The sequence below is a fragment of the Enoplosus armatus genome, chromosome 13 (assembly GCF_043641665.1).
Source record: "Enoplosus armatus isolate fEnoArm2 chromosome 13, fEnoArm2.hap1, whole genome shotgun sequence".
Taxonomy (NCBI): Eukaryota; Metazoa; Chordata; class Actinopteri; order Centrarchiformes; family Enoplosidae; genus Enoplosus; species Enoplosus armatus.
This window is the reverse complement of record NC_092192.1, coordinates 7,843,079-7,869,523: the sequence shown is the minus strand read 5'-3', so window position 1 is coordinate 7,869,523 and position 26,445 is coordinate 7,843,079. Positions and strand designations below refer to the sequence as shown.

The 26,445-nt window shown below is 41.8% G+C and overlaps 1 protein-coding gene across 1 annotated transcript in view; it reads left to right on the top strand.

Annotated features, from left to right (window-relative positions):
• The window catches only part of pdlim4 (PDZ and LIM domain 4), a 42,925-nt gene that overhangs the window by 13,658 nt on the left and 2,822 nt on the right, over positions 1 to 26,445 (top strand). The window contains exons 3-5 of the mRNA XM_070917447.1: positions 7,496 to 7,577; positions 18,676 to 18,977; positions 20,532 to 20,689. Coding sequence (XP_070773548.1) covers positions 7,496 to 7,577; positions 18,676 to 18,977; positions 20,532 to 20,689 — 542 coding nt within the window. The remainder of the gene's footprint in view (positions 1 to 7,495; positions 7,578 to 18,675; positions 18,978 to 20,531; positions 20,690 to 26,445) is intronic.

The window sequence follows — 26,445 nt, the reverse complement described above, 5'->3', positions numbered from 1 at the left end:
CCAAGCCCTATGTTGTTAGTTATCCAGACAATGGGGATGTCATGTTCTTATGTAGAAGATGAGTACTTGTGTTATTTACTGGAGGAAATATGAAATGTGGGATTTTAGGTTTATTGGAAGCACTCCTCAGTTGTGGGCTACTTGAAAAACAAAAACGGGAGTGACTCGAGGAACCCATGCTGACTCACTAGAAAATAATATTTTAAAAGGACAACAGTTCTCAGCCCTCATTAAAAGACTACGCCATAAAATACTCCAAACAGTCGCAGAGTCATAGAGGCAGAAACAGGAGACCTGTAATTTTGTGCTGCTGCCGATGGACAAATATATGAGTCTACACGTCTGCTGTGAACCAAAATTACAGTACACTGGATGCATCTGAGCTTGAGGTCTTGTGTAACACAAGAATGTTTCTTTGTAATGCCTCCGCATTTATTACTTTCATAACCCCCGTTCTTCATAATTCCTATTATGGACCATTTTTAAGAGCGCTCTGCATCGGGGGGGTTTCTGGTGCGTTGCCCCGGGAAGCTCATGAAAGCCGAATAAGAAATAGAGGCTTCATGAAAATTGGGCCGGCAGCTGTTGTTTGTGTGGATTTTTTTTCCCCCTGCAGAGAATTCTATTACTAAATGAAAATTCAACCTTCAATATAGTTTTAGATGCCATTAATCTGCGCTTCCCAGAATTTCTTTTTGTTGCGATTAACTCCTTTGTCTTGTCTACGTTTACTACAGATAGCGATTTCTTACAATTTTCAAGATATCTTTCAACAACCCCAGGAAAATTAGTCTGACCTGCCTACGACAGGTCTGAGTTTTATGTCATACACTAAGGAGAATACAGGACATATTCTTAGAGTTTGATATGATATGTTTCTGTATAATTCAAAGCTATTGCTCTTTGGTGATTCCAAAACACAACATTTGTTGTAAGTAGCTGATTTTTAGCTACTGTATGCCAGTGGCAAGGCTCTAGGGATAGCAATGTCAGTTGGTCGGTCCATCACTTTGGTCTTTTGGACTGAAATATCTCAACATCTACTGGACGGATTAACACCAAATATTGTACAGACCCACATGATTCCCAGTCGATGATATTGACTTTGGTGATCCCCTGATTTACCTCTATGGCCACCCTGAGGTTCACATTTGTGTTTTGAGTGAAATGTCTTGACAACTGTCAGATGGATCACTATGAAATGTCGCATAGACTATTCATGTCCCCCTCAGGATGCATGTAGCATGTTAACATTCTCCATGTGAGCATGTTAGCAAGCTGACGTTAGCATTTAGTTAAAAGCAACAGCTGTGCCAAAGTACAGCCTCACAGAGCCGCTAGAAAAGCTGTAGACTCTTGTTTTCTTATATTTAACTCCATTACCTGTGTTTGATATATCTCAGACAACCATATATTGTCTGGCCAACATGAAAACCAACATAACAAATGTCCCCACTGAGGGATTAATAAAGGATTATCTTATCTCTTATGACGTATATTAGTAAGGTGTTGGGTCACATAAAGCGTCTAGTGCAGCTTCAGTGCTCCTTGGCATAGATTGTCCAAGTCTGCTAAACTCTTCTGGAGGGACGAACACCATTCTTACAAAAAATATATTTGATCTTCGTATGATGATGGTGGAGAGCGCTGTCTAAAACAAATCTGTCATGGGTGTTCAGTTGTGTTGAGATTTGGTGACTATAAAGGCAAAGGATTCACATGATTTTTATACGTATCAAATTACTCAGTGACCCGTCATGTCCTTGGAAGAATCTTCAGTTCTTATGTTTCTACAGCTTTTTCTATTAATTTACAAACCATCTTTATACCACCAAAGAAGAACATTGATGCAGAAATGGAACGTACATTACCAATAATTCTGTGTTTTTTGGGTGGATTTGTGTTTGGTTTTTTTCAGATTAATTGGAAACGAAAGAAAAAATTAAGGAAAGAAAGAAAGACAAGGACGAGGAAACAAAAAAGTACTCTTAGGTCACCACTTTCCATTTTCCATCAGGCCTCCCTACTGATGCAGGCCTGTCAACGCTCCACTGTGAGATGAAACACCCTTGCTAGTTTCTGTTAGTTCCTGGCATCAGTGATCAAATGGAACTGTGTCGTCTCGCTGTGGAGGGAAAATGGCTGCCACTCCCGCCACACTCACAGACGCACTGTCCAAGTTTACTGTAATGTCAGAGGACCTGGTCAGACACACAGGGCCCATATGTGAGTGTGTCATGTCTGCTTGGCTCGGCCTGTATATCCTCAGACTTAGTCTGAGTCTTTGAATACATGAACCAGCTGTGGAGGAAAACCTTCTCCTATCTCCTCCATTTTCTTCTCCTTGTTCTTCTTTTCATCCTCTTCCTTTGACATCTTCATCCGTGACCTCCGCGCACCATTCTACCGTCCTATTTCTTCTTCTGTCTTGAATCTCTCCTTGCACCCTGCCTTCACCTCCTTCTGCCAGAGCTCGTTGGAGAAAGCCATGTGGTTGCAGAGGCCTGAGAGACAGATGATAGTGGTTGGGATATGTGTTTCCACCGCTGGTCAGGCTGTTCGGAAAGAGTCCTGCTGGGGTGGCAAGTTAAATATGCTGAGAAATGAGTCATGATGCCTGAGCTGTGTGTGTTACTCTGACTGTGTGTCTTGTTCTCTAAAACAATCTTGTGAAATAAGGACACCCTGCTGTCCTTGTGTCAATTTTACTTACTGCTGAAAAGGGAATTTAGGATTCGGTCCAGGCTGGAAGGAAGCTTGTACTGCAGATAGTTTAGAGCTTAAAGGGTCAGTTCACCCAAATAACACAATGATATATATATACATATATATATATATACACAAACATGGATATAGTTTCAATTTCGTCATCTCTGGGGTTTCTGCTTCTACTCAAAATGGAATTTCATTTGTGCCATTCAAAACAACAAGTGACATTTAAAAAAAGTCCTGGTTAGTGAGGATAATCCACAGACCTCACGATAAAGAGTTATCATTGGAACTATACTTTCTACTGTAAGTAATGGAGCTTCATAAAATATATCTTTTCACATGCATTTTATTGGGGCCACAGAAGAAGAAGAAGTAGATCTTCACATAAACCTCAGCACATAAAAATTATAATATCTGGCTAACCGTTAGCTATAGCTTTTTTGATTTTGGTGAACTGAACTTTCAAAACTTTGGAATGAGTGACGTCAGTGGAAAGTCCACAAAGGGAAGAGTGGTTTATCTTGTATTTCTATGCTTCTAGTTTGTTTTCTTTACTATAAGTTTACCACTTATGGTAATGATTGTAACAAAAGTGGTGGTCAATTAAAGTGGGAAATTGGTCCAAAGGTTCCCTTGTTAGCTTTTTCAACCGCATCTCACAGTCTTTGTCAGTGACTGAAAACAGTGTTTTACACTTAAGTTACAGAAGTGTAAAAAGTTGGTCACATGATAACAGGTGGTCGTATGAGATTGTGAGCCCTGTCTCAATTCAAAGATGGTCTTTGGCGTTGAACGGGAATGGCGCCCTTTGTCTTTCTCCGGTCATTTACTGACTGATTAAAGGCTGGACCTTTGAGTTGAGACTGTTGTGTCACACAGTAGAAATGTACACTATAATGTACTGATGAGAATATCATGTCACTGTCAGTAAGAAATGATTACATATTTGTTAAGAATCTGAGGAGTTTTTGCTTGTTTAAAGGACTATTTGAACAGTACGGTTAGGATTTGGATCGAGGTCTCAGTTGGGATTGATTTTAGGCATGCAGTAGTGAGGGGTAAGGATAGGATCAGGGGTTTAAGTGATGTATAATGCATGTAGTATGAGTGCATATCTGAGCCCCGCAGAGGGAGAAATACAAATCTGATCATGGATCTGGAGAGTAAAATCAAAGCAAAACACAGGGCAGAGGATTCAGGAGGAATCAGAGAAAACAGGCAGAGAAAAGACACAGAGTCAGACCTCTTTCTCTCTGGTGGAGGATTTGCCCATGCTGTCTCTCTTTGACTCCAGGACCTGTGACTCACAGCTGAGGAATTATGCACAAGGCTGCATGGGACCAAAGGAACACAGGAATCCAGCTGGGACAAAGACAAAAAGAAACCTCCAAAGGACCCGACCCACACTCGCACACACGCCCCTCCACTACCGGCACCGCTGCCTTCTCCTCCTTCATCGCATCATTCCTCTCACGCTCTCCCAAGGTCTCTTTTTTGTGGTGCTTATAAACGCAACATCAATGGAGGCTGTGTTGCAGAAAAGGGAGGACGGGGGACCACAAACCTCCCTCCCTTTTTCCTTTTTGCATTGATCTTGTCATCACCCAGATTCTTTTCCAAGTGACTCCCCTCAGGTCAGCTGATGAGACCCCCATAACTCTTCTTTAAAAGGTGATTGTCTCCCTGAACTCCCAGAGGAGAAAGCATTTAAACTCTTCTCGCATTACAAAATAACATAGGAGCTGCTCCAGTGGTGTCTGATGTATGATAGGGCTGAAAACTGTCCCTTTTTCAGATGGGTTTGACAGAGCGAGGCAATGAGGCAAGACTCTTAAGTGAACCCTGAAATGTTCCGTGATCAGCCACATCTTAATTTGAGGGCACTTGGTTTTGAGCCGTCTGTCTCATGCTCCTCCTCGAACATGGTGATCCTGTGCAGCCAAAGTAAACTCACCATCCACCGCTCCAAAAAACAGATCTCCCCAATCAGGAAATTAAACCTGGCAGGGGGAGGTCAGTCAAGGGAAAATATGACCAAAGGAGAGAATAGGAAAGTCATCGTGATGACCTGAGACTTCTTTCCCTTCTATTCCTGTATGTGTTATCCTTTAACTTTTATCTTTTTATCTTTTACCCATTTGTATTCAGTCATCTGTTGCTGACTTTCATGGGCTTTTATTCTTTTTGCTTTCTTGTTGTAATTCCTACAGTAATTGTACGGCTTTGTTGTCAATATTAGGTGAATTTTATAATTCTCTTGCTTTTAAGTTGGTTACCAAAATGAAAACGTGTGGATCCTCTATATTTCAGAAATGAGCTCCTTATGACTTTTCTTTCTCTTTCACTTTTCTTTTCATTTGTCTGTATTCAATCTCGTTGGACATTGATGTATACAGTTAATAGCAGAAGGGATGACACTTAAGGAATGAGCCTGGGACTATTCACCCCTACCCTATTTATCATTGTGAATCTGTATTAAGAGAAACAGAGTCCACAGATCTGTCCTCTCAGAGCACCCCTCGGCATAGCAGCTAGACATAGGAGGTAGTAGGAAAGACGGGATAAAGCCACTCAGTCTCAATCTTTAATAGAAAACATCTAGTTTCCTGTAGCCTCGCAGATCGTGGTGTTCTGGTTACTGCATCATCAAATTTGGAAAGGTATTTGCATGCTAGGAAGGGTTTTACCCTTGGATCAGACAGAAAAATAGAAAAGTAAAACAGGGAGAGAAAGAAGAGGCAGAGAAAAGACAAAAGTTACAGAGATGATCAACAGGTTGATGAATGTGCAGCAGCAGTTTGTCTGATGTCAGACAGCAGGATCCTGATCCCTCCCAGATGGTCCTGATCCCTCACACAGTGACTCAATACTGGAGGACACGCTGAAGTGGCAAACAAAAAATAACAATACAGTTCATTGTCCCCGATCAAATGTGTGTGCAGCAGATTGTTTCTGTCTGCTATGGTTATTTCTGTTACGTTACATTTGAGATACTCCAAAGAAAAGATGAAAAAAAACTTGATGATGTCCATTGCTCAATATTTGAAGGGTGAGATTACATGCAGTTGAAGCATGAAGCCTAATAACTGAAATAACAGCCAAAATTCCTAAAAGCTGCAGTTCAGGTGGAATGTTTCTTAAATTTCAAGTGCATAACTGACGTCCCTCTTCAGACTGACCTGCAGTATAATGAGTGCAGCAGTGTAACGCTGTAAATCCCGAGCTGGTCTGCCGCTCACAGTTTCCACTCACGCCACCGCGTTCACAATTCCATTATTGTGGATGGACGGTAAATTCCATGTTTCTGCATGACACTTCCAAAATGTCAATTCAAATGGGCCACTTCAGAGTGAACTTTCACTCGTTTCAATGGGCTGTTTGTGCAGTAACCATGAAAACATGAAGGCTTTCTATTTTCCCAGGATTGTGGAGGAATTGGCGGAGGGGAGGGGGGACGGGGGGGTTCATCCTACGCAGTAGCTGTTGATCGTCCATCAGACACTCGCCACCTCATAAGAGCGCCCTTGATAGCAACACCTCCGTGGCTCATATCTGAAGCATTGCCTCAGCTCAGCCAACGCCGTGCCAGCTGCAGCCTGATGACCTCACCTCTTTCGACGTCAACTCTCCCCACTGTGGGGTCGGCAAATCCACACACTTGCGGTTAATACTTAATGTCTCTGCGGATGGAAATGTGATAGAATAGAGGGTAGGTGGGTGACGAGAAGCACACTTACAAAGACACACGCTGTCCTTTGGTTTCTCTGCGCAATGTCCTGGTGTTACCCTTTTGGAAGTTGGATGCTTTCCCACTTAGCAGCCAACGCCATGGCAACAAAAACCTGTCAACCCAAAGAACCAAAGAATTCCCCTCTGATCTTTTCTTTTTATATGACATACAAACTGCCAACTACTTCAACATGTAACTTGAAAGTAAAAGAGGAATGTAAGTGAACCATTAATGATGCCATTGGGGATCAATCACCAACAGCATCAACAGCACGCCCTTTTTCACCAAAGCATTTAATTCTCAGCCTTTAAAAGAAGGAAATAAATCACTTGCTTATGCATGCACAGTAGGCCCATTCAGCAGTGCTGTAAATAATGTATTTTATCATTTCTGCCAGTCAGTAAGTCCTGTATGTTTTTGTAAGTAAATGCAACTGGAGTCAATTACTGGAATTCTTAGTGTGGGGGGGCTCAGATACCCGTAATTCAGTTATCACAACTTTTGAAAAATCCATGGCTCAAAAAAATAAAATGCGTTTTTCCAAAAGCTGGACAGTTCATGTGGTGGAGTTATGATGTGATGATGACTTTATCTTCGTACCAGTGGGAGCGTAGCTTTATCCCATTCCTAATGTGAAAACCTGCCAAATGTACAAATCCACGTCCGCACACACACATGCACTCACTCTTACTTAGCTACCAGTACAGTATATGATTTGTGAACTGCAGCTATGTGAGTGTTTTGGCACATAAAGGGGACAGCAGTTGGGATATCATGTGACACTAACGTCGTCATCTTTCCCAATTTACAGTAATTCTAAAAGGATTAAAGTAAATAGTGTCATTCCTTTCACTTTTTTTTGGTTTCTTTTCAAACATTGACACTCTGAAATAATTACACTTTAAACACTGGATCTTCTGTGGAAAGCCTGTCAGCAAAGAAAAATTCATACTTCTCAGCAGAAATGACTGCATCGCTTCAACACTTGGGTGTCAGATGGCACAAGATTTGTCTGACTCTCTCTCTCTTTCTCTCATGGGTGTTTTCTTTCAGGTCGGGATCAGGAGACAGAGTGTGGTCGCCGACAGTTAGTGAAGATGGCAAGACGAGCCCTTACATGGAGCCTGACTCACAGGTAACCACTGTTTACTCTGGATTTCTTGAAGCACAAGTCACAAGGTTTCTTTAGATTCATGCTCACGCCCGCTGGGATGCTGTCAGAACTGACCAGCCTGAATTTCTCATGCTGCCAGCACAGAGTTTCTGTGCTCGGCTTTTGGTCAGGCCTTGACTGAAAAAAATAGTCTTAAAATTATTCACCATCCCACAAATGAGAGAAGGAACTAATCAGTGAAGGAAGACGGTGAAGTCTTTGGTTGGCTCTTGGACCGCCATTTTATATGACTGTCTGTCTCTGGCCAAGTGGTGAGACAAGCAAAGGGTCATATATTAAAAAAAACTCCAACAACACTGGATTTACATGTTCATAAAATAGAGTGGAGAAGTGGGAGGGATTGCTGGTTCCAGTTCTTTTATTCCCATTTAAAAAAATGCCTGATATGATATCCCTTACTTAACATATGAACATGTGTCTCTCCCAGATACTGTAATGATCCTATAGGTTTATGTTATGACCACCAGTTTAAATGATTTCAAATTATGTCCGTTTGGCATGGCAGACATATCTAAATATTACAATACCTGTGAGCCTCAGATGCCGTTGCTAAGGAGAAGAAGCCAATCGGAGTTGTAACATATTCAAAACGCTTCGTCTTTGTGAACAAAATATAGCGCCTTAGCTGCTGTATTCATCCAAAATTGGCCCAGAATCCAAAAGTAAGCTGCAGATGCTAATTAGTGTTCTCAAACATTAGCCTCCACCCGCAGCTCCACCAGTTGTGAACGTGGCAGAAGTTTAAGGTCATGACTCTTGCAGAAATGCACCATGGTAATGTCCCAAAGGTGTGAGATATCCGAGGTTAATGGTATTTCATTAGTGTAAGGTCGTCTCAGAAACAGATATTTCTCTAAACCTCGACATAAAAAAGAAATCTGCATGACTAAGGTAAACTGACCCTTTAAACCCAATCAGCTCATCCAGTGTTCAGTAACTCTGGATGAGAGGTCGGCAGCAGTAATACAATTCTTTCACTTAACTATGCATATTTAAGGCTGCCACCTTAATAAACAAGGTGGCTGCTGGTAGTGACTCAGCAGCACATTTCTCTGGTCTGATTTATATTAAAGCCGGTCTGTACTTTGAAATCAACTGCTTTGGATTAGAGTCCTTTGCTACCTACCACATCAGCCACACGAAAGGATTATTCACATCTGGGGTTGTTACTTAAAAGTACAGTTCGCTGGGTGTGAGACCCAAGTCTTCTCAGTCTGTTTATATCATAAATAGAATCCATGGAAACAGGCACAACACTTGATCCGTAAATTGCATGTACGCTATCATTCACATGATTATAAATGAGATAATGCATCCCACTGTTCACTGGAATGGTTATGAAATAGTATCTTGATTGTTCTCCAATCGTACGAGCTGCCAAACGGATATTCAAGGCATGATGAACTCTAGCAGATGATCTTTTCCAAGTTTTCCAGTGTTGGCAGGCCAACAGGTTTTTGTGCACGGAGAAAAAGTAGGAGGTGTATGTGGCGTGTGCGTGTCCACGCGCACACATATGCTGTGAGTATGGGGACTATGTGACTGAAACAGACAGACAATGAGCATATTGTGGCTGGAGACATTCGAGTGTCCATTTGTCAAGTATTGTGTTTATGGTAGATGTGGAGTCGGGACTGATCTGTGTATCCCAGCCCTCGCTGTGGCAGGGTCTCTTTGTCTGAAAAGGGTGGAACAGACACACAATGAGCTGAAGTGAAATCTATCTGTCCACTCATCAGTGGGAGTTTGACACCTTACTAGAAAGTATTATTTTCAGTGGCAGATACAAAAGTGAAAGAGGCTTTAAGGATGTGCAGCTTCCCAGGGGACTTTTCTCTGAAATGACCACTCAGTAAAAGTGCTACCTGCATTTTAGAGTATTTTATATCATGGCCACGGAAATGACTTGTTTCTGATTGGCTGTCAGGTGACCATAAAAATTGTATAACAGGACATCTCAAACAAAGATTCAGTCTACAGTTGGACTAAAAATAACCGAAAATAACAGACAAACGATAAGAAATTCTCCTCTGCATTCGCAGTGATGTTCATCGCCTCCGTTTCAGCCATTATTTTGATGTATCAGGACACCTTGTTGAATGTCATTGATTATGTCTAGCAAATGGGCAGAACGCTGCTGCAACAGTCTTCATCTCACAATCTCAGCACCAGCTCGGGTCTTGCTTTGATTAACACGAGGAAATACCAAACCTGAGTGAGAGGAACCATCAGCTACAAATGTTTATACAAACACAGACACGCATGACAGGAGGGGTTTGCGTGTGGGTAATACGAGAGTAGCAAATCTGTCTCTCTCTCTCTCTGCTCCCCTTTGGCTCTCTCTGTATCTCTGTAACATCTTATCCAGTCCTTCCTCTCTCCCTCGCTGAAGTCTAAAAATGTTCCCTGGCGTCTCGTTTAATGAGGTGAACCTGGACGGCTGGAAACCACCAAATCAGGGCCACTTTATCGTCACGCTCAGGTGGATTCTCCTGAGCAAGAAAAGAGGAAACATCCGCTCCCGGGGGTCACGTAAAAGACCAAGGCCCTCTCTTTCTTTGTTTCCTGCTGTATTCAGATACGGCTTGAAGGGCTTTGCTGACACATAACAATACCGATTGTTCCTCTGACACAGTGGAAACAATATATGCACCGGGGCCTCTCTTAGACCGGCTGAACCAAATCCAAACTGAACTATGTGATACTCTTGGCCCACAATTAGACAATTTGGACAGCGTGAGCCAAAATTAACTGAATCAAATCGCTGGAGGAGCACGACAACACAATGTCATCCACAACTTACATACTGTTACAGTACGGCTGTGTTACAGTGTTACGGCTGTGTGCCGTGACCTGCAAAATTAGGACTCATGCTGAAGCAGTGCGCTTTGGCTAGCAGGGTGTGGACTGAAACCAAAGAGGCATGCCAGGACACTTTGTGTATTTGCACTTATGTATAAACAAAACAATTCCTCTGGAAAATGGCCACACATTTTTCCGGCATAGACAGGCATTCATTGGTGTTTTAGCTCTGCAGATTGACTCCGTTAACTAAGAATTTTGCAAAAGGGGCATCACAAGGCAGAAATACTACCACTTGAGCCCAATAAACAGCTCTCGAATGAAAGCACTCTTCAAAATATTCTGTATTTAACATTTCCCTTTTTATTAATCGACTCATTGTTGTTGACCAACTGGCCATGTTGGAAATTCCAGGCTCACTTGTGGGAATTAGCTCCTGTGCAGGAAGTGACACATGGAAGCTATGAGGTGTTTCCTTTCACCTTGGGAACGCGGGAGACTCTCATAAAAGTCGATGAGTAAATGCTGTATTTTTGGATATAAGTAAGTGTATGACTCTGTACTGTTAACGTGACTATTCTTGCAGCAGCTTTTTTGAATGTTTCTTTTTTTTATCGGTTTGGGGAATTCAATGGGACTGTATGATGTGTTTCCAAAGAACTGAGCTCATGTCTTGGCAAGGCTTTCCACAGGCTACCGGATGTCATACACAACTTCCTGAAATAGAAATAATTTGATAAAGCAGGGATGAGATAATGATGAGGTGTCACAAGTAAAACGGTATGAAGGTTTGACAACCAAATTTTGACTTAATCTCCACTGTGTAGTTCTGGGAAGATGTTTTGTAATCAGATGCTTCGCACTGCTGACACATTTTATGCAAAGGAATATGGTGCACTTGAGAGAGAGAATGAGAAGGAAATAACAAGCTAAAAACCAAATCAGTATGAAACTTATAACAAAAACCTACAAAGTTGAACTTCATTGAAATAAGTTGTCTTTTGTGGCATTTTTGCTCAGTCACCGCTTTTTCTTGTTAGAAGCTTATCCATTGTGCACTTCTGAATAAACATTGCTAGCCAGCATCAGAGCACTCCTGTTTGGTTATCATATCCTTAATTGGCTCAACTTTAAATGTACTCCACCTTATTTTCCCCCGGTCATCCCTACGTCCTGGAAATCTACAACCAGGCTGCTATTAATGTCATCAAATATCTTAAATCTGAACATCTTTCCAATGAGAAAGACTAGTTTAAGAGAGAAAAAGCCTCTCTTCCTTGTAAATGATTATCTCATCGTACATCTGTCGACCCTAGTCATGGAACAGTTTTATGCAGAAGTAAAGCAATACCACCAGTTACTGACATTTCAGGTTTTCAGAATTCCTTCACTTAAATTACAGAGTGGCAGCTTCAAGTAGGTGGGAATGGCCTATTGGTCAATGTTGAAGCCAAACAGTGTTTTTTGGCAAGCAACATCAGAATGCCATTCATGGCGGCTACCCTATTATTAAAGTGATAGCTATTGTGGCCGAGCACTATGGCCTTGTGGAAAGAATGAGGCTTCACAATGCGGAAGCTGAGAGGTCTGGATCACACGTCACCGAGGCTTCCAGTCTCAGGCCAGGAGCTGGCAGCTGAAGGCGAATTCTCCAAGCTAACATTAATAGGAGCTGACAGACACAGTCCTTGCATGACTTACAGACCGTAATTCCTTCACTGCCTGGAATTGAATTTTACTTCAGACAAAGAAATGCATGCGTGATATAGATTTGTTTTATGAATGGAACAAGGCAGTTGCTTTCCAGTTCCTGTCATTAACAATAATTTGCCTTTTAAAAACACAAGATAGTAATATGTTCAAAACTTGATAGAGTTCAAGAGTTGTAAACTTAATTTGTCAAAGATGCATTTTATGCAGAGGAATGATAAATAGTGAACTAGGCCAGTTACAATGATAGATTTTGTTGAAAAACTGGATAAACATTTACACCATAAAGACCCTGAAAACAATTTAACAATATGGGGCCATTAAAGGGTTCAGAGTGTTCTCATAGGTTGCCAAAATATATTTACTGGGTCCACTGCTTCTTAATCCCCTGCCAGGGAATCTCAGACCAGTGTTTCAGCAGCTCCACATTCATTCACACAAAAGGCCTTTTAGATCGCAGACCTGTGACCCCACTTATTTGGTTGTTTGTGTTCAGTAATCAGCCAGTAATCCCCAGAAATGTCCAAATCAGTTGGGGTTTCCTAATGGAGCCCTCCCTGCTCTGCTTGGCTGTCAGCGTGCTGGGAGAGTGGACGGGGTCATTGAGAGCACTCTCTGCTGGGGTAAGAAGGTCCAGAGAGACGTCCAGGCTCATTCAGATTTAGAAGATTTAGAAAAACCATCTGTTTTGTCAATGATTAAAGGAAGATTTAGTTTTTTATTTCTATGCATGCATCCGTTTTCTGCTGCTTTTCTGGGTCTGGGACGCAGTGATAGCAGGTGACACAGATCCTTAAACCCTGAAATGACCTAAGAATGTATTGAGAAATAGGGTTATGAGAGGAACCACAGAAAGCAAAGGGCAACCACATGAGTCCATAGTCAACCACAATAAATATATGGAAGTGGAGGTGAAAACAAGGCGTGTGACAAGAGTGTGAAAATTGTTATCCAAACCACTATATTTTGTACAGATACTTTGTTCAATTCTTACCTTGAATAAACTGTGTGAAATGATTGGCTGCAGCAACCAAGCTAAATGCATGCTAACAGGCAGCTAACAAAATCAAACATTAATATATAAATTAATTTGATTAAAACTAAACTAAGATTATCCCAGTCCAGATTTTTAACAATTTCCAGTTTCCAGTCCATTTATGTCTCGAAGCGACCAACCTCTACAGCTAATTTAGCCACTACACTACTGTTGTATCATCATCAAAAAATGCTTTAGCATTTCCTACAACTAGCTAACTCAGCAATAGTAGCTTATCTTTTGCTCGTCTTCATACTATGAGGATAGTTAGCTAACTTGAACCCAGGTGTCCTTCTTTACAACATGCATTTAGTCCAAACTGAATTATTTTATTGCCTTATCTTTATTGTTCACACTATCACCTGAAACATTCAGGCTGTATTATAATGCTATAATTGGCTACATCACAAAGAATATAATTCAACCCAGTGTTGACTTAGCACAGTCAGTATGGAAGTAAACTTGTCTTAATAGCTTTATTTAATAGAGGAAATTGATAAAATACCTTTTCAATAGATTCTAATGCTCCATCCATCTTCCCTAAAGCATTTCTTCCTTCTCAGACAGGCTCATGGCCAGAAGCCCTAAACCCCCCTTCAGCTCTCTGCTACCTCCTCTCTAGCCCATCTGTCTGTCCTCCTAGCGAGGCACCCAGGGCCAGGCCCAGGGAGCCATAAAGGGCTGGTTTGTGTTTGGTTAGTGGTGCAGAGCGCCATGTGAAAAGCTTAATTTCGAAGGTCCAGGGGGATTAAACCATGCAGGAGGCAGAAAAGAAGGAAGTGGTGTGCGTGTGTGTGTGTTGTGAATTTGTGTATGTGTGAGGCAGGCAGGCTGAGGTCTCGGTCCTCAGTTAAAGACAGGCATATGATTTCAATTAAGGGCCTCCACCTTTTTCTCCTCCTCAACCCCTCCTCCTCCTCTCGTCTGTCTACCCCTCTCTGACCAAACTGTGGTTGTGGACTGAGGTACCAGAACTGAAACTGCAGTCCTCTCCCGTTCAAGCTCTTATTGATCAGGGTAACTTTTAGTCAGGTTGATGAATGGAGGAGCCTCTTGGCTGAATGCACCTCAGTTAAACATAACGCATAAGAACATGTAAAGAGGTAAATGCACATACATCCAAATGCAAACTTTCTTTCTTTTATTTCCATCCTTCTTTGGCATCCACATACACTCCTACATGGCCAGTCATCCTGAACCATTAGCTATGCTTGGTTACCATTGTAAAACAGGTCAGTGAAATCAGATGGCAGCCTGAATTTATGTGCGTACAGAAGTAGACAATACTGGTTCTCATAAATAGTTACTGCTTTTGGTTCTCTTTCTCCTTCTTTTTCCCCCCTTTTTGAAGTTTCTCTTCCTCCAAGCCAGAAGGAATGCAGTCAAGATTTGGGAGAAAATGAAAGAGTAGCCACCCTCAAGAGAGAGAAATTAGGAAATAGATGATCTCACAGATGGCCTTTTTCAACAGCCTTGTTATGTTGAGTTTCTGTTGGAGATGGACTGAAGCTGCTCATATTAACTTTAAACTGTTTTGAAAGCATTGGGAGAACCAGATAAGGTTTTGGGAATTGGGGTGATAAGGCATTCACCACTTTAACGTGACTGTCACCTCAAGACAAAATCTCCATTAAACCTCTATGTAGTCCACATGTGAAAGGATAGAATAAATATTTTTAATGAGACAGTTGGCTTACAGCTGATTTCTGTAATAAAACGAAAACCAAGCCCCCATACCTTCAGAGCAACTTGAAAGCACTTACAGGTCCTGAATGTTACCAAACTGGCATTTTTATAAGGCAAGCACCAGATGTGCTGCCTTATAAATCTGCCATCCACCCGAAGCAAATATCTGCGAGGCCAGAGAGGAAAGAGTGTTATGAGACAGAAAGACAAGAGGAATGGTTGGGGGGGGGGTTCAGCTGAAACAGAAGGAGTCACACCGTCTCAGGAGTGTGGAGTGTGAGGGTGAAAATGGGTGAACATGTACTTGCTGCTGACAACAGGGAAATCTGCCTTAACAAGAGGTTTTTTAAGGGCTACATATGCCTTTGTGGGATACTGGACTTGAAACTGGGGCCTGTGGGGGTAAAGGAATTTATCATGGCATTGATTTCTTTCTGCCTGATAGTTGAACATTTGTGCAAAAAAATCATGAAACCCTTTTATGTCTTTTTTTAAATAATTGTGAGTATCACAAACTGTCATCCCATTAAATTTGACCAGTTATTAGTGATGCAAAGTAATCAAGTACATATACTCTAGTATTGTACTTAAGTACAATTCTGAGGTACTTGGAATTTACTTAAGTAATTCCATTTTATGCTACTTTATCCTTCTTCTACATTTAGAACTACATACTGCATTTTGGAGGCAATATTTCACATTGTACTCCACTCCACTATTAATATGCAACACTTAATAAAGTAATCAATTGAGCCCCTCTTTTATCATCTGCAACTTTAAAGTGATGCTTACACATTAATACATAAATAATTTCACTTTTACTGTAGGTGCTTAGGTATAGATATAAAGTATACTTTGATGCCAATACGTATGTACTTTTACTTTAAAAAGTACCACACTGATTTAGCATTGCACTCTTATAACATTGTCGGTCTCACAATGGACAGTACAAAAACAGTAGCCAAATCGATGCAGCAGAGATATTGTCATACTTTTTTTAGTCCATGTATTGTTGCCCACAATGCAACTCGACCACAGTTGGGTCCGAGATTCAGGTGTTTTTGTAGTCTTCAGCAGCAACTGACGCTCATCAAAGTCTTCCTTTCTCTGTTGCTTTTACTTTTGGGTTCTTCCTTTTGACCTGTTAAAGGATTTTGTCTGTACAGTCTTTCCTTACCTGAAAGGGTGTAATGATAGAGGCTGTCATGTGTTGCTCAGTTTGTTGAGCCCATGTGTGAGAAATTTGTGATTCGGGGTCATGTAAATAAAATTGACTTGATTTCTTCTTCAGGTCAACTTTCTCTCCAGTCAATAAAACTTTGTCTTTCTTTAAATATATCACCACATATGCGATTATCTGTCCTCCTTTGCATGTCGTGTTTGATTAGGAGTCATAAATGTCTTTACTGTCATGCCACTGCAGGAACATGTAACATAATACACTCTCAGGGATTTTCCTCCTCTTGCCTTTATTCTGTGAACACAGGCATGAATAAGCTCGCCTGACAGTCATACAGTGATTGTACTGATTGTTATCTGCAGCTTTAGCCCTTGTCTAAATATGAGAAATGAATAATGGACTCTCATTAAAACCAAAAAGACATGTAGGGACAGTGATTTCGTCTGAAGAACTTCACCCTTTCAGTTCTGGGTAAGTTCTCAGGAAATATAGGATGAATCAAGCTGTGAAATAAAGATAGCTAGGTTCAAAAGGGCACTTTAAAGGAAGCAGGCAGCAAAAGAAGAAATTAAAATCCATCCATCCACAGAAAAAAGGAAGGACAGGGGTGCTTTAGGCAGTTGGGGTGTACAGTAATTAGTGAGTTAATCATTAAAGTGTAAGTCCCTGGCCCAAACATACTGTGTAGATACAATAGAAGGAGATTTTTTTCCTTGTAGAGGATGCATTTCTTTATCTGCTGCCCGGCACAGGCCACACTGGAATCTAGAGCAAGGCATTTTCAATGTGAGATTTCAGTTCAGTAATATATCCATACAAATGTATTCGGAGCACCAGTGATTTGATCAAATGTCATTATTCCTTCCATAGTCACAGAACATACAGGTTGAGGGAACCTTTGATTAAAATCATGAGGTCCACCATCTGTGCAAATAGGGCTAAAGATACAGAGTAAGATCTGGTTTGGCCCGTTTGGCCCTGTGGTGAGAGCCCGGCTTCAGAGTGTCTGGTTTACTTGGAGAGGGAGCCACAGAGAGCTGGGTGTTTCTGACATCCTGCCCAAACAGGGTTTGGCTCTGGAAGAGAAGCTGCCTGCTTCTCCAAACTTTAACCATGAATCGCTATATGTTAGCATTTTGTTCAGAAGGTCTCTGGATCCATCCATCTTTACTGCCCGAGGTTTTGGGAAGAGTATGAAGAGGTGGTATTAAATTTCTTGAGAGTCATCTGTCTTAACTGTAGGAGGCAGGGCAATGACAGAGCGCTTCTCCGAGTTCAAGATGTGGGCTTGTTGGTGTAGAGGAGAGGAGGTCTCCAGCACACTGAAAAGTGCTCATTACAGAAGACCTGTGTGTGTGTGTGTGTGTGTGTGTGTGTGTCAGTGCATGTGTGGTCCAGGCGAGGGCCGAGGACAGGATGACATCCAGCAGACCCATCTGTTGAAATGACAGGGGTCCTGTCTGGAGAAGCTGCGAGCCTCCACCTCCTGCGGCTGAGGCACTTTAAACTGGCCCAAAACACACACAAAGCAACACACACTCATTCCAGTGGCTCATAGTTACATCAGTCTGACTGTCTCCCATCCTACTGCATTGCTTAACTTGTAAACAAGTCCCTTCGTTTCGCCTGAAATGTTTACAGTCTGAAGTTATGATAATGTGCAGCCTTGTTCAGTCGTTCAGAACCGCTGGCTATCTCTGAAATTCAAAGCAAAACACTATCAGAGGTGCTGACATCATCGCAAGCCGTGCAATAAAGCTTTATCTGTAAAGTTCAGTCGCTGAGATGGATGAGCCCGGCTGGCCGTGAGCGCTATCACTGAAGTGCGCTGATAGCCGTGGTAAACACTGAGAGGCTCGGTGATGTCACTGCGGAGTGTGTGCAAATGCACGAGAAGGGCGTTGACCCCAGCATAAACATTCTCGCTGAGTATACAGCGGTGAAAGTGAAGGTGTCTGTGCATCTGTGCTGCATTAGTCCAGCAGATTCTTCCAAACAGCTCCAGCAGAGCAACTATGTGGCAAGAATGTCGAAAGTCCGCTCCAGCCCGTCAAAAAGATGATCATTTAATCTTTTACAGTATCTCAGCTCTGTCAGCTTCTATAAACTCTTCAATCCGTGGAAGAGACAGCCAGGAGGGGAAAGAAAAAAACATTTTTTCAATATTTACACCACACAAGTTAATTTGTTTTGACAGAAACATCTGCAGGAAATCGAATGCAAGCTCCTTCTTAATAAGCCTTACTATTAAAGAGGGGAAAGCAGAAATGGAGTGGAAAAAGCTTTTTTCTTAATCCTCACCGCTGCAAAGCCTCATTTGGGAACAACCACTCTTTTCGCCTCTGAAGAATTGTGGTTTTCTACTTAGGGCACCACTGGGCTTGTTTTCTCATTCTTCTCCTCTTTTTACTCTCATTTCCTGAACCAAAACATAATGGGGCGTTCTTTAATGGGTCCATTACCCTTTTTTATTCCTCCTAACATTAGTAATCCTTTCTTTGATGTAACATGCTCTTTCTCTTTTACCATTGCATCCATGTTTGTCTGTTTTTTGCAGAATGTCCATGCTATTAACAGTATAATAGTATCTTGTGGTGTTTTCTGTTTACTTCTTTTTTTAAATGTGTCCCTGTTTTTCTTTTCAGAATTTCCGTCCCATCACCAGCGGATATGGCGGTTACAGCCGCAAAGCTTCGTACACCCCTGAACCCCAGTCCCCGCAGATACCCAAGTCCCCGCAGATACCCCAGTCCCCTCAGGCTCCCCAGCCCACTCACCTGAACAACGGACACTCCAGACCCAACAACGGCCACAGCCATGGATACGGGAACGGAACCGGGCACGCTCAGTACAACAACCCGGCGGGACTTTATGCTCATAATGGCAGCAATGGAGACAGATCTCTGCCAAGCAAGATGGGAGGCCTTAGCCTCAGCGCCACACATAGGTGAGGTGATCAAAGTGTGTGCTGCAAAAGAGAAAACAGAGAGTAAAACATAAACAAATGGGTCCTAAGTCCCACCACAACGTACGTACTGTAGCCCCCAAAAGGAAATCTGGAAAAGTGTTTATACTGATTATTACAAACTTCAATAGAACAATAGGAATTGGACCAGAATACAGGTGAAAATCAGATACAAAATACAATTTGTCTCTTTTTCTGGCTGCATTTATACCAAAGGAATTTTCAGAGCTGTCAACATCACAAGAAGATCTCATTCACTTTAAGACTTAAACTTTACAAATAGTAACTTTTTAGAAATCCACATATTTTTTTCTGTGAAAATCTGTACAAACAGAAAACAGTGAGCCTTATCTATGCAGTAGTTGTTAACAGGAGAAACTGTTGAGACATATCTGCTTATCTTCATCACTTCTCGTGGAGTCAGTGTCATTGCACACCAAATAGTCGACAGACTATTACAGCGACAGAATATTTTAATACTTCACAGATGCATGTGTTCATGTGCTGACTCCCGTGAAGACACTGTAACAGGCGCAAACACAGAAACACACATGGACACACTTCAGATGTCTCTTGACACACCTGCACAGATGGCCGCGTGGACTGGAAAAGCCATTTGTTGTTGTGTATCCGCTCAAGCGGGCAATAAATGTGTGTGCGTTTAGTCCCCAGTGAACGGCCAGTCTAGCACTCCCAGGGTTCCCCAGGACTGCCCCCCCCCCCCCCCCCCCCCCGCCACACACACACACAAACAGAGACCACCTTGACACTGCTCATTGCCCATGGTCACTCACTTTCTCTAACTCATTCATGACACAATGTTCTCCTGTCTTTCTTTCTGTCTCACTTTCATTAACTCAGGCTTCCTCTCTCACACAGTCACACACACACACACACACACACACACTCAGGCTGCAGCAAAGCGCTTCCTTCAGACTCCTGGAGGGGAGTCTGGAGACAAACTTGCAATTAAGTGTGTCAGGATTTGAACACATCTGTCAGCAGCCCTGCTCATCTCCCAGAGGTTCTAATGTATCAAATGAACGGGATCCATCCTGTTGGGTTTGGGAATAACTTGATGGGTGGATGAACATGCAGGACCATAGCGCAGAGCTGCTGTGATTAAGACATCATGCCTGTGGAATCACATGTCGAGTGTAAAGTGTACACCTCTGTTTTCCCATCTGTGCGTCCATCTCTGCTCAGTAAAAGAAAAATCCATGAGATGTGCTCGACATAGTCTGTTTAAACAAAAGAAATGTGTCGTAGTCCTGCATTAGTTTCTTCAGCTGTGTTACTTTTCTTCCTCTGGTGGTCTGGAAACTCGTCATCTGTTCTTTTATCTTTTTGTTTAGGCTACTGCACCTCCTTTCATTCCTCCCTTGGCCAAACATCACATCATGACACCACCCGATAAGAGAAAAAAAATACAGTGGCCAAAAGGAAATTGATGTTTTTTTGTCACCTGTCATCTATCTGTCATTAATCAGATTGCATTGCAATAATACTGTATCCTGCCCCTCTTGTCTCCTTCAGCCCAGAGCCTCCCATACACTCCCCTGGGGGCCGTAATGGTTTCGACACACAGTCAGACGTCTACAAGATGCTGCAGGACTACGTGGAGCCCGTCTCTGAACCCAAACAGTCCGGCTCCTTCAAATACCTCCAGGGAATCCTTGAGGCTGAGGACGGAGGTAGGGATTTCTGTGTGGGTGTGTTTCTGTGAAGGCTTACGTGTGTGTGTGTGTGTGTGTGTGTGTGTGTGTGTGTGTGTGTGTGTGTGTGTGATGGTAGAGAAAAAATGTGTGCGGTTCCAGTGCAACCTACACCTTTAGTGTCACGCTACTTTTCCCAGGAATGGGTAAATGACTGTAACTGGTATCAACAACATGAGTTTGATTTTCTTTTCACTGATATTATGATTGGTTCTCATGATCTGTCACAGTAGAAAGCATATTTTAGGTGATATCTCAGACAATGCTGACAAAGTTTTGTTTGTTTTGTCCGACTAAGAGTCCAAAGTATATATTGGCATTTTAGAAGCTGGAAGCTGTGAAAATGTGTTATTGTTGTTTTTATTAATAATTTTCTGTTGATCAACTGATCCTATCAGCTTTGCATAGCTAAGATATAATTTTGATGAAATTTAGAGGGCTAAGCAAGGCTGCATCTTTTAACTGATTGGCTCAAAAAGTGTCTGCATCATTTGCGACAAACAGTTAAAATGTTTTTAAAAGAGTCCACACTAAGGTGGAAATTTCTGAGTAAATATTTCCTCCTAAGCAAATGAGACTCAGGATTCAGCCAAAGGAGCATCTTGTTATGCTCAGGCAACTTCTCTCTGACCTCCTCTGTCTTACTGGCATAGTTTTCCTTTTATAGAAAGACACAGACAGCGAGGTTAGAGGATTGAAAGGAAGAGAGAGAGAGCCATACAGACCGAAAGAAAACAGGAGACGGAGGCAACAGGAGAAGGACGAAGTGCTTTAAATAGCTCACACAAGGATGAACAGGGGAGGGTAGTTTTGGTTTGGCAATTTACTGCAAAAACAACTTCACAAAGGACAGTTAAGTGAGAAATATGGTTTTCCTGTCTGCCTTCTGACCGCTCAGCATTCCAGCTTTTGAGGAGGAGTCGTGTGATGCTGACAACAGCAGCTAATCCTCTGAACTAAAACCTTCTTTTCAGGTTCCATGTTTACCACTAAAGCAGGGCCAAAGTTGTGAAAGTCATAATTACAAGTCAAGTGTTAGTATGTTAAAGCGGAAATAGCCTGGACCTCAGAGAAGTGGGCTTATGACCTGTTAGCACGGATTGTCTATGATTAACGGTTTTCTCGACCTCAGCGAATAACACTGAGGAAAGTCCCTTGAGAAAAGTCCTTTAACTCTTCTTACTATTAGTGGAGCGTTACCAGCTGTGAATGTATGAATCTACAGTGTCAAAGTCAGCATGTGTGCTCAGTAAGCTTTTCCAAAGGTATATATATGCATTTTGTCATACAGTCATCTATTTGAACTCTTGATTCTCACTTAAGGACCCCCCCCCTCCAAATATTTGCTCTGAAAGAGTTTGCATACTCTGGTTTGACTGATGTGGGTTTTATATGCCAATTCCAGCACATATGTTTTTGTTAGAGAACCTAATGATGGCTAATTATTTGTGCTGATTTGAATATTTTCATGCAACAAAACAACAACAACTTGTAGCTAATGTGTTCTCCTGATAACGGTTTTGGCCTTGATTATAAACCGGCCTTTTCTCTCGTAAAAGTGAAACATAAAAGCAGCAGAACATTAATCCCACGTTTTTGCGGCATGTCTTCAGTCAAATACTCACATTTGTAAGGCTCTTGAAGGGGTCTTTATGAGGTCCTCATCATCATGTCTACTTGGTTGCCCCATCAATGTGTGTTTTCCTTCACCTTAACATGAGCCCAAGGTCAATACATCATGTGTACTGGAATTATTATATTCTGTATTGGTTAAATCAGTATCTTTGGCCAAACATGTAATGAAGCCATTCCGATGGAAAAGCCTCAGTTTCTCATATTTTGGAACAAATCAATCGCTGTTTTTCTTTCCCAGGGAAAGAGTAAAAACTTCCCGCTTGGTTACCACATCTCTGAGTCTGCCTTTGATGTGAGAGCCGACAGGATAATCCACAGCACAAGGAACAACGCTGACTGCTCCTGCAGTGAGGCCTGGAGCAGAGCCAGACCATACTGTTTCCTTAATTTAACACTTACGATTACACTCAAAGCAATGAGAGAGAGGGAGAGCTGAAGAAAGAGACAGATGCTAATGACAGACAAAGGGGGTTGGAGGGAGAGAGACGCTGCTGATGGATTGAAGAGATTTAAAGGGACCTCTTTTTGTCTGCTGTCAGTGGTCTTTCAGCTGGGTAGACTGGCAGCTTGACTGACAGACTAAGCCCTCAGTGAAACAGGGAGACACTTCTGGTTTACATTGGGATCATTTTAAAAGCTACCTGTCTCTCTGTTGATGTTTGGCGCTGTCATTTAATCTGTGTGAGAGTGTGAAACCCTGCCACAGATGTTGCCCTTGGTTGTTGTTTTTTAATAGCTCAATAAAGAAGAAACAAGTCAAATTAACAATGGAAGACATTGGACACTCAGGTTAAAGTCAAATCATCCTGTTTTTGAATGCATACCTTGCTGTCAGGCTTTTAAATCACAGTAGTTGGTCCCCTTTTGAAGGTGAGAGCCCCCGTAGAGGCCATGTTGACTTTCAGGGGCTTTTAAAGTTAAAGCAAACAAGAGTGTCAATTTCCCCAGAATTCCTCAGACTCTGCAGTGATTGGATAGCAATGTGTATGGAAGAGGGGTGGAGTGACTGTTAAGTACTGGTGTGAAGTCGGGTGGAAGCAATATAACCTAAGGTTGGTAGATAACAGAAAGTTGAACTGTTTCTGTATGTTTTAAAGAAGTGCACAGAAATTAAAATAGTTTACTATTGAATGTGAAGACTAATAACTTCATCCTTCATCAACAAAAATTTGAATTTAAGGGGAAGACAGACAGGAGAAAACGCGATGGGGGAGTGTTTCTTCAACAGTTGGAAAAAGAAATAAACTAAATTCCAGTGACCTCTCTGAAACCTCATCCATTCTCAGAACTCCAAGCTTATTTCTTTTTTAAAGAAAAGTCTGAAAAACATCATATTTTGTACTTTACCTTACATTGTTTATTTTGGAGAAACGTGACTTTCCATCTGCTTGCAGGGCTTTTTTTTTTTTTTCAGCAGATGGCTCGTCACAACAGTGATGATAAATGAAGGCCACAAAACCCAGTGTCAGTACAGGGAAAGTGCTCAGGAGGGAAGCAGGCTGCGTCCTCTGCTGAGAAGGTTTCAAAGTATAACACTTGTCTGATTTGATTGCCTGATGGATTATAACATGTAAACTTGGATAACTAGCTTACTTACTACTTATTTACTTTTAGCTTAGTTTGCCTTAAAAAGTATTTGGGAAGTGAATGAATCCATTCCAATGAACGAACCTGGATTTGATTTGAACAACGTGATTATAATTGCCTGTAGGTAAAGGGATGTAAATAAACATCACATCAGTCACTTGTCCGTCTTCAAACACTCTGCAGAGTAATTCAATTCTGGATGTCAAGTTTCAAGGAAAAGTAGAGGGAGCATTCCAGTCGGATTGTTATTCTGCAGGGATCAAGACAGAGCTGAAAAGATACAAGATTTAAAGCCCTGGCAAGACTTCTGGTCCAGTGGGGGTAAACATGTGATTCCAGTGGAGAGCGACTTAACCCTTCGACTGTCTGTTGGCACAGGAGAATTGTTCTTGTGACAGCACTATAAGTCAGCAACCAGAGATTACTGTCATTATAGTTTCTATTTTATATTCTTATTTGTCTGAACAGCATTTTGTGGAAAAACCTTGAAGTACTCAGCTTACAGTGATAAGTGAAAATAAATCCTTAGTTTTACTTCACAGTATTTCATTATTCCATGATCAAATTTGACATTGATTCATTTTCCAGTAATCAACTATCCTGTCACCTCTTTCTACGCTGTTTTCCAATATTTTTCTTTCTCTCTTGATAAAGTTTTTTTCCTCTCTGGCTGCATGTGTGGCCTAAAAATGTGTTTTTACGACACATTTGAGCTGATCGTTGTGCCCATTTTTTAAAAATCTTTCTTGTCACGTAGTCTTGATAAGTCTTGATAAGAATCAGAAACTGTGTATGTTACTTGGCAATAAACAGTTTCTGATTCTGATTCTGATAACACCCTTTTTAAACCCCAAAGAGAAATACAACCCCGAAGTATGTGCAGGAACAAATCAAGTTTTTTTTTTACTTCCTCGAGAAGTTGATACAATAGCCAACAATAGCTGTCTAAAATGATATTATTACAGCTGTTTATTTATCTTTCGACATTGTGATTCCCCCTAGCCTTAAATTCCCTGAGGCTTCGCACTGACAGGTTTGAGTTAGGATGGGGGCTAACACGAGTGTGTGACTGTTTTACAGTATGTCTGGTTGATATTAGTCACAGTGTAGGACACACATTGTGCCGTGAATGTTGCGTGGGGTGAGATATGTGTTGTAAAGGGCCAACTTGTCACTGTCTGTCAAATAAAATATGGTGCATGCTTGCGTTTGGCAACAAAATATACGGGGGCCTAAGTAGTCTGGCTATTTGAAAATGTAGACGCAAGACTAAACAAGCCCTCATTCTGCTTTCTGTATCTATTCCTGACCTGACTGTGGTCTAAAGACGTTTATTAGTCAACCCTCCCCTCTGTGAGAAAGTCCCAGGAGTGCTGCACATAAAAGGCTTTCCATTAGAGTGCATCATTGGGTAATAGAAGTATTAATCCCAGAAATAACATACCCAGCTAATGTCAGCTCTTAAACACACCATGGAGCAGTCAGAGGCTAACTGTTACTGAGGGATGGAAAGTGCTTTGAGTCAGGTGCCAGATGCGAGGTAATTAGACTGTGGGTAGTGGCAGTGATAGGTGGCCTGTTGGCCTGTGTTGCCTCTGCTGGCACATCATCAGTAAAGGGAAGTCATGTACTGCAGTTTACAGTTGTGCCCCACTGATCAGCCCTGGTGCACTTGGAACCACTGGAGTGGCTCCAGATATCCAGTATTAAGTTTTCTCCTTTCATGCATTCCAGCCAAGCGTAACTAAACGCTTGATGGTCGGAGTTGACCGCTCTTAATAAAAAATGTCATGCGTGGGAAGACAGCAACCCTTGCCTACCATCAGAATTATCAGCCAAGTCGCTTATGTGTTAATTAAAAGATAGCCTTTTTTGGTGGAATTGTAACACATAAATGAGCATTATATACTCAATCAACTGTTGGTGTTTCTCCCCACAAAACAATGAGAGAGATATCTGTTTTGAATTTGAAAGACAATCTCCTTCAGGTGTTGTTATTTTCATTTGCAGCTATTTACACTGTGCCTTTCACAGATACCGTGCGATTGTAGCATATCGGTGTGGCAGTCAAATCTTGACTCTGCAACATGGGATGTTTTCCCTGCCAGTTGTCTAGCCAGGTTGACTGATGAATTCCTTCTAGGAAGTGCCACTAAGGACTCTTGAATGGATAGACACAGCGAGGTCAAAGAGAGGGGAAGGCGTGCGAGAGAGAAACACGAAAAGAAATTCAGTGACTGTGATCTAAAGGGAGAGTGAAACAGACATTTTATTCAGGGCTGAAACTGAATAACCTATGCGTTGCATTTTCACATCAATGAATCATTACCACCATAAAAATTGATGGTCTACAGTATTTTGCCCTCTACAGTGGATTTTTGCATTGCGTGCCACTGGGCTGTTTTTCATGAAATCTGAAAGCAAAAGCGTAAATCTCAAAATAATCACATGTAGACAAATGCCGTGGAGAGGCTGAGGAAGAGGACAAGTGGCAACATCCTGTTTTTGAAAGC